Genomic DNA, 8,687 nt, shown 5'->3' with positions numbered 1-8,687 from the left:
AGTGTGTGCCTTAGAGGATCAGGGGAAGGGAGGGCCCCTTTTATTGTATCCGTTACTGCTCAGGATGTGTAGAACACCGAAGTTGATCTGGAAATTAATCCTTTGGTGATTGAGTCAAAAACTTGTTTCACGATGATAAGCAGCATCGACGTTAGCTAATCAAAGTTATTTGCGAATCCTAGACAGGTCTTTCTTATCTTTAATCATCTCCGCTTCTTCGTAATGAGCCGGATCAACAAGGTTCATATGGATTCGGAGGACATTCTATGCTTCCTATGCTTCTATGCAACAAGAATGACGAGTAGTGGGCATAGAAAATTTCGATTAGCTTAACTAAATGGATTTAGCACAGGAAATACCTTGTTGCGTTACTCTGTGTTATTTTTTAAAAAAAAAAAACTATAAGAAACGGAAAGGCTGGTCCCAGGGCGACTCTTCCTTGAAAAGAGGTCGATATTTAAAAAGGAAATCCATGGACAAGGAACCATTCTGAGAGGCATGCCGAAACCTTGGGAAGGAGTGTGCCGGATCTGAGAGGAGGAGACGCCAATGGGGGTCTGTCACAATCTGATAAGGAGTGCACTGGAACGGATGTAAGCTGTTATTAAGGTGGAAGAAGGCAATACACAGCTTCGACATGTAAAAAAAAAAAAAAATTGTATGCTTACAATCTTGTTTAATTGAATGAATATTTTTTAAACAAATGAAAGCTTGAGATATGAAATATGAGATATTAGTGTTTGTTTCTGTCATTGTTGCCTTTATTATCGATCATTTTACTCACAACTCAGGATACGGAACAAGGTGAACATTTTCTTTAACAGTGAGACTAATCAACTTACCTAACCACAAAAACGAACTCTACATGTCCTGTGCGCATTGTCCAAGTACGTCAGATTGCTCTTTTTTTTTTCTATCACGCCTACATTCATATCTGCCACAAATGTATACGCCACCAACAGCAACATGAAACCCTAACCGCCCCCATTATTTTGATTGGCTGCTACACTGTCGCTGATGCGCACAAGAGCTCTTTTGTCTGTTTCTTGCGTAGGCTAGTGTTCTCCTTGGTCATATAAAAATAATCAAGTAAAGAAGTATAGCTGAATTTGCCCCCATTGATCGATCCCTCTCCTTCTTCCTAAACTTTTACACTGTCCAAAAAAGCCTTGGGCACTTCCACTGGATTGAGAGTCATATTGCTTTTAATTCAAATGCCCTCTTCTTCAACTCGATTAGTCGCTTTGCCTCCGCTCATTTATAAATCTCTTTCTCTACATCACATAGTTCGTTCGTCCCCTTTACTCTTCATGGCTCGTCTTGATCATTCTTTGCTCCACAACATACCCATATTACAAAAGAGAGCTGCAGAAGATGAACTAGAGCCCCTACATGAAGGCTCCAGGAAGCGCAATGGTTGGCCTCAGGAGGCACCCATATATCCCTCTGAATCCATTGTTGAACGTGCCGCCAGGATCGCCCATAGTACCCCACTTTCCTACGGCACTAGGAAGAATGATAGCAAGAAAAACAACGGTCATAGTAGACATAAAGGCGACAATCCCAATGCGAACAACGATATTAATGTTTTTATCAAGGAAGAAGAGCAAGATCAGCATGACCCTTCAATTAAAACTAGGAATACACTCATGTGGTTTCGTACTGATCTCCGACTTCAGGATAATAAGGCCCTTTATGAAGCCTCTATGCGTTCCAAAGTAGGGGCCAGACACCTGATCGCCCTCTATATTATCTCCGAGGATGAATGGAAGGAGCATGACGAGGCTCCCATCAAAATCGACTTTTGGATGCGTAATTTGACTAGCCTAAAGAAGGACCTAGATCGGCTAGCTATCCCTTTGGTCACCAAGACTGCAAAGGACATAGCCGACATCCCGACTTTAGTGGAACAGGTCGTCAAAGAGATGGATATCAGTCATGTCTTTTGGAACGCCGATCTGATGATTGATGAGCAGAGAAGAGATGCCGCCGTCAAAAAGTCATTGATGAAGCTTCCTGGCGTTGCTGTTGAGGAATGTAATTGTGAATGCATTGTAGACCCAGCCGATATCAAGACAAAAGTAGGTTTGGGATATGTAGAATACTGTAAAAGGAGGTGTCATTCTAAAAAAAAAAAAAAAAAAAAAAAGGAACGCCATTGTAATAATGCCATAAACTAAATCCTGTCCCTTCATTCCCAACAACAACGATAGACAGGAAACCCCTATTCTGTGTTCACCCCTTACTACAATAACTGGTGCAAGCTTGTTGAGACTGAGCAGCATTACTTGGAATTGACTGGACCGCCTGAAGCCAACCCACCCGAGGCAAAGGATATCTTTGCAGATATCTTCAAAACAGTCCCTTCTGGCTCTTATCCACATTCGCTCGACATAAAAATGGTTAATGAGCTGTACCCAGCTGGCGAAGATGCAGCTCATGAGCGACTAAAGTCTTTCCTCCAATCCAAAGTCAAGAAGTATAGAGAGGCACGAGATGTACCGGTGCAAGATGGAACAAGTTTAATGAGCCCATACCTTACATCTGGAGTAGTTACAACGAGGCAGTGTGTGGCGATTGCTAGAGCTGCCAATAACAACAAGATCGTCTCGGGAGATGAGGGTATCAAGGCATGGATTAGAGAATTGGGATGGAAGGTAAGCTATTATTTCTTAACATCTTCTTACTAGAGCCAAACCATGTCAGACATTACGTCCAACTTTTTTTTATTATTATTTTTTTTTATTGCAACGTTCATCCTTCCGATAGGAATTTTATAAAAATATCCTAATCTCTTTCCCTCGCGTGTGCATGGGCCGTGCATTTCAGCCTAAAACTGAAAAAGTGCAATGGAGTGATAATATGGAGCATTTCCAGAGATGGTGCGAGGATAAAACCGGATTTCCCATTGTCGATGCAGGTAAAAGTTCTCACTCAAGGGAAAAATTACAAAAAGTGAAGTATGGTTTTGTCACGTATAATATCAACTGTCTAATATCACACAATCACCATGATTATTCTCGGTTAATGCTAATAATAATAACAAAAAAAAAAAAAAAAAAAAAAAAAGGCATGCGGCAGCTTAATGCTACAGGATATATGCATAATCGTCTTCGCATGATCACGGCCTGTTTCCTCGTAAAGGATTTGCTCATCGATTGGCGCCTAGGAGAAAGGTACTTTATGAACAGTCTCATCGACGGTGATCTAGCAAACAACAATGGTGGTTGGCAATGGGTAAGGTTTCTACAAATGACTTTGGTCTCCTTCCTTCCTTCCTTCCTTCCTTCCTTCCTTTATGCCGCATTGCCTTTACAGCAATCGAATATGTCAAATTAAATCATCTGTAATTTAAAAAATAGAGTGCTTCCACTGGAACAGATGCGCAGCCTTACTTTCGTGTCTTTAATCCACTTCTTCAGTCCCAGCGGTTTGATCCAAAGGGCTCTTATATCCGTAAATGGGTTCCTGAATTGAGGGGACTGAACGATAAGCAGATTCATGACCCAAGTCATATCTTGCATCCCAAGGATTTTGCTAAGCTTGGGTGAGTCCTTCTTGCGGCGTGTAGATTCCTCACAAAAGTTTTAAAGCCTTAATTCGGGGCTAACAAATTAATGATAACCTTCATTTACATGTTTGTATGATAGATATCCCAAGCCAATCGTGGACCATGCTGTGGCGAAAAAGAAATATGTAGATGAGTTCAAGCGCATTCTCGCCCTTTGAAACAGTTCAATACTTTTTTTTTTTTTTTTTTTTCTTTTTCTTTTGTATATAGGCATGTTATATGTCTCTTTTCACTTACCCAAACCTTTTCCATGGCAATGCCCTAGTTAATATAGAATAGAATAGAGTAGAATATAATATAATATAATATAATAAAATAAAATAAAATAGAACAACATTGAAATGCTAGATGTAAATCAATCTTAATAAACATGCCTTATATCTAGTTTTAATGGTTCTGAAGGCCATCAATATACTTCGAATGGTATAAATGTCTACAGTGGTATCTAATTTACATTTGGTTGTTGTTGTTGATTTTTTTTTTTTTTTTTTTTTTTTGGTGTAATTACTTATTACTGTCCCAAGCACTGGGCCTCGAGCCACTCCAGATCCTGGTTTCCATGATCCTTCTCTTCTTTCCAAGTTTCATTTACAATAGCTTCTAGAAGATACCTTTGTTTTAATTTTACAGTTTTCGTTTCTTCAAGTTTTTTTCTCTTTGCTCCAATAGCTCAACAGACCGGTCTTTGTTACTGTTACTGTTACTGTTACTGTTACTGTTACTGTTACTGTTACTGTTGCTGGTGTAGTTCTTATTGTTGCCTTCGTCTTCGCTACTACTTTCTATTAAAATCAATTCTTGGCCGTCATCAATGACAACCGTTCCCGCGTATTTGGGTGCCTGATTCAGAAGGAAGTGTGGCTCTAATGCTAATGAAGAGCGAGACTTATGTTGAGGATCTGTCCTCGATCTTGTTTGATTGGCTTTAGGATAACGAGAAGCCTTTTTTAATGGCGGAGACCAAGCCAATTGAGCGAAGGCATTCCAAATCGGTTCCAATGGTCGGCTGCAAGAAGAGGCGGAGGAAAGAACAGTGGAGAAGCCTGAGGTAATGGGCAGCGCACGGACTGGTGCTGATGCCGGAGGCAATGGTGACAGGTTAAAATGAGCAGGAAGTGGCTGTTTATCTGAAGGACTTGATCCCAAAGCCACTATTGGGTCACTTGTGGTAAGCCCGGGCGGGGTTCTAGGTATTGATGGCACTGAATGGACCAAACAGTTTTGCTGCTTTGGTGATGGAGACTCTTGAGATAAGACCAGAGAGCTGTCACTGGAATGAGAAGTGGTCTGTGCGATAGCTATGTTTGCACTTGCTTTCGGCTTTGAAACACACCCCTTTGCGTGTACATCGCTATAATGATGTTCATCCTTGTCAATTCCATTTTCGTTGCCGCCATCTTTATTTAAAACAGCTGTATCATGAGAATCTAGGACTGCAAATGAGTTATCAGTTGAAGGAGGACTGAGTAATGATGCTGCAGCTGAAGATCCAGAAAAAGTATCTAGACTTGTCGTATAATATTCAAAACTTGTGATGGGATCCGGACTGGAACTGAGATATCCACTCCTATCAGTAGACTCAATTGACCCTTGATCGGTCTCGTATCCTTCCTGGGTATTGTTATGTTTTAGTCCTCCATGATTATTACCATCTTTTGGCAAATCCAAATCCAGCAGCGCTATCTCTTGAGTGCTTTGATCATGCCACGGCCGGGTATCCTTTAATTCTTCCTGCCTCTCTTGAGCACCAATTAGTCCTTGGATTTTATTAATACTGTCGCCTTGCTGCTGTTGTTTCGGCTGGTGTTTCAATATCTGTGATGAGCTGGTATCATATAGCTCCGTCCCTTCTCCACTGGTTTGTTCTTCAAGAGTCGTGCTCAGGCCTCGGTTCGCGTCAAGCCACCACTTTCTTTTTCGCTCAATAGTCCCCAAGTCCAATGAGAGAGGCCCGTCTTCCAAAGAGGATTGCTCTTCATTATTTGGGATCAATCCATATTCGTCTTCAAGACTTGCTGTGTTTCGCAATTGCCTCTTCAGTCTCTCCATCTTCTTCCGCAAATGGCTTGACCGCGGTGACAGGACAGAACTTGAATCTTGTCCTCCTGTAGTAGTTTTGGATGTTAAGGCTGTGGTCACTACAGAGGTGCTAACATTTGGATCAATCCCAGCCTTAAGCTCAGTTGAGGTTATTCCTAGAACTTTATTATTCATGTCCAGGACATGATATCCTTTTGCAAGGTAAAAGCTCTGAAAGTCGGTCGAAATACCATCCTTGAGACAAGGATCCGCTACGAGGCGAGATCGAAATTGTTCCTCGTACGGTTCTGTGTTCAAAAGAAACGAGCGCTCGTTGTGGGGCATACTTTGAGTAAGTAGAGAAAGGACTTCCCGATTGGATCGGTAGTACGTGTGGAAAACAGCGTTGCGATGCAGGACACAAGGAAAAACGGAACGGGGTGAGACAAGTTTAACGAGTTGTTGGAGTTCGGATAGGGATGCATGAAAACCATAGTTGAAATACTTTGTTTTTGTGGAATTGATAAAAAAAAAAAAATAATAAATAAAAAAAAAAAATTAGTTGATATGAGAAGAGTTTACCATGCTGGAGAGGGTTTGCTTGTCTTCTAACTTACATAGCACAAGTCATCTTTTTTACCAAGGGTGGGTGGCAGCTTCTCTTTGATCTTGTAGGAAATTGCCCGCCCAACCACTGTTCCTTGTGCCAGTATATTTTCTCCAGGGTGATGTTGATTGTTTTCCTTTCGTAGCAAAGGCGAGAACCATGAGATGTTTGGTTGAATCCTAATCAGTTCTCTGGCAGATGAATGCTCTCCACCTGCACCCCCGTATCCACAGGTCTTGCCCAGTCGACAGGAATGAAAGCGAGCACTCGTTCCATCCGTCGTTAGATGAGGCAAGATCTTTGGGGAGATCATCTCATCAATGGCTTCGTACAGTTCATACAAGTACGGTGAAACATGGATCTTTGTGTGAAATGCCTTTGCAAGTCCAATCCAGATGTCTTCATAGCCAAATGTCCAGGCATCAATGTAATAATGTGCCATTCGAGGCCGGCGATGAATAAACGTAATAAGATCCGATATTGCAAGCTCCTATTAGGGAAAAGATATATTATTATCCAGTCGTCAGTAAGGAGTGGATACTTTACTCTTTAAATCTTCAGATTAGGAGGGAAAGAAAAATCCTCCTAGATCAAAACATCACAGCAACACGCACTCTGCTCGGAAGTTTTTCAAAGGCTGGATGACAGCATGTAGTATCCAAATACAACCGATCGATAGGTTGGGATGAAGAGGAAAAGATGGACATCGTACTCAATCCTTGCAGATCCGTAGCCTCGTTTCTTGCGTCGCCTGTGTAGAGAATACAGGAGCGATCATCCTGTAAAAGAAACATGACGGCTCCTGGACAATGATGAGCAGGAATGAGGCTTAAACGTGCTTGTCTACCATTGCCAAGGTCTAGATAATGTGAGATATCTGTTGCCAGTGGCCGCTATATGAAGCGCAGATGGTTATCATAGAGTTAGTATGCTCTTTTTTTTTTTTTTTTTTTTTTTTTTTTCCTTATTTTTCTTGCTTCAATTGAACCATGGAACGGGTACACGTTCATGTACTTTACGTTACTTACTAGAAAAGGCTTTAGATGTGAATATCTGCGCTGCAAGATACGATCTTTCCCCTTCTCGAATGCATCCTGTTTTGAGCGGCTGGCAAGCATAGGAAGCCATTTCGCTGTAATGGGAGAACAAAAGATGGGTGCATTCCAATTTTTTGCTGTCAGTCCAGTGAGATGGTCACTATGGACATGAGAGAGTAAATAAACATTGACACCAGGACGGAATCGGAAATTATCGATGGCAACTGTAGGGAATTCTCGAATGAGACCGTCAAAAGTCGACATTCCAACCAATGTTCATGGGACAAAATTTAGATGACAGAGCCAATGAAGGAAGAAATGAAACTTCTAGTAGAGACATTGGAGTAGAAGAAAAAAAAAAAAAAAAAAAAAAAAAAGGATATTGATCACCAGAAACGACTCAGCCACGCTTTGAAAAAAAAAAAAAAAAAAAAAAAAGGAACAAAGAGCTTTAGGAATAACTCCACAAAACAATTTTTTACTTTGTTTAGCTGGAAGCAACCCGTCTATGTGCAAAAGAACAAAGAAGAGGCACGTCTGCAGGCAGGCAAGGGAAGCCTATACATATGAGCCTGGCTGGTGAACGACACATTTCTCTATTTACTTGATCGACATCTTTTGCTGAGAATCAACCATGAAAAAGCAAACGAAGGAGGATTGAAGATACCTCCTTCAGCTGCCTCAGCAATGCTTCCGAGGATGTGGCTATTAGTGTAATATTAACATGGAGGATTCTTTCTAGAAAATCAACTTGTCATTCTCAAGTGAAGTCAGGCAATTTCGTTCTACAAAGGCAATAGAAATCAAAGCCCATAACAATGGTATTTTCTGGTAATTCAGCAACTTGCATTGCCATTCCAATCCTCAAAAGCAGTTCCTTTCCTTTCCTTTTCTTTTCTTTTCTTTTCTTTTTTATTTCTTATTTTTATTTTTTTTATGGTTTAATTGAAATTAAAGTAGCAAGATGGAGTGCTTTGATTAATATGCAAAGAGAAAGGGTAGATAATTTAGAAATGGAGCTGTCCTAGGACAGGAGGTATTTGATTTGTTTTGTTGTTTTGATATTTTGTCTTTTACAGCTTGGAGCGAGGTGTATTCTTGCCTCTGTGGGCCACCAGATGAGGCTCCATGGAGTCAAAGAGGTCCTGTGCCAATTCCGATTGTGATTCAACAGTATCCTTCGAACGAGGTGATTGCAGCTGCGCCATCTGAAGCTGATAGCTTGATTTTGACTGAAGATTCGGGAATGAATCCGAGCGACCGTTGGAGGCGAGGTCAATAAGGATAGACTCGTTTTTTGACATGATCATGGATACTGAAGAGACAGACAAAGTAGTAGTGCTGTGGAGACAAAGTATGGAGATAAAGAGGACAGTAAAGAAGAGAGAAAGTGAGAGAAAGTGAAGAATTACCCTTGGCTATTTATTTATTTTTTTCCCCAACAACTAATCAG

The 8,687-nt window shown here is 41.0% G+C and overlaps 2 protein-coding genes across 2 annotated transcripts; one reads left to right on the top strand and one right to left on the bottom strand.

The window, feature by feature from the left end:
- Window positions 1–1,392: 1,392 nt before the first annotated feature.
- On the top strand, window positions 1,393–3,729 carry BCR41DRAFT_379981 (DNA photolyase, FAD-binding/Cryptochrome; the record flags this gene model as incomplete). The annotated part of the gene is made up of 7 exons (XM_022027243.1): window positions 1,393–1,416; window positions 1,599–2,081; window positions 2,214–2,657; window positions 2,770–2,920; window positions 3,071–3,237; window positions 3,363–3,547; window positions 3,651–3,729. The coding sequence occupies 7 exons, from the start codon at window positions 1,393–1,395 to the stop codon at window positions 3,727–3,729; spliced, it is 1,533 nt and encodes a 510-aa protein (XP_021885243.1).
- Window positions 3,730–4,089: 360 nt separating this feature from the next.
- On the bottom strand, window positions 4,090–7,565 carry BCR41DRAFT_346919 (beta-lactamase-like protein). Its single transcript, XM_022022984.1, has 4 exons — window positions 7,226–7,565; window positions 6,812–7,090; window positions 6,208–6,687; window positions 4,090–6,094 (listed from the first exon to the last, which is right to left on the bottom strand). The coding sequence occupies exons 1-4, from the start codon at window positions 7,496–7,498 to the stop codon at window positions 4,196–4,198; spliced, it is 2,931 nt and encodes a 976-aa protein (XP_021885242.1). The 5' UTR covers window positions 7,499–7,565; the 3' UTR covers window positions 4,090–4,195.
- Between the last annotated feature and the right edge of the window lie 1,122 nt (window positions 7,566–8,687).

The sequence above is a fragment of the Lobosporangium transversale genome, assembly GCF_002105155.1.
Source record: "Lobosporangium transversale strain NRRL 3116 chromosome Unknown BCR41scaffold_4, whole genome shotgun sequence".
NCBI lineage: Eukaryota > Fungi > Mortierellomycota > Mortierellomycetes > Mortierellales > Mortierellaceae > Lobosporangium > Lobosporangium transversale.
Note: the sequence above shows the minus strand (reverse complement) of the source record. Positions and strands in the feature narration are given on the sequence as shown.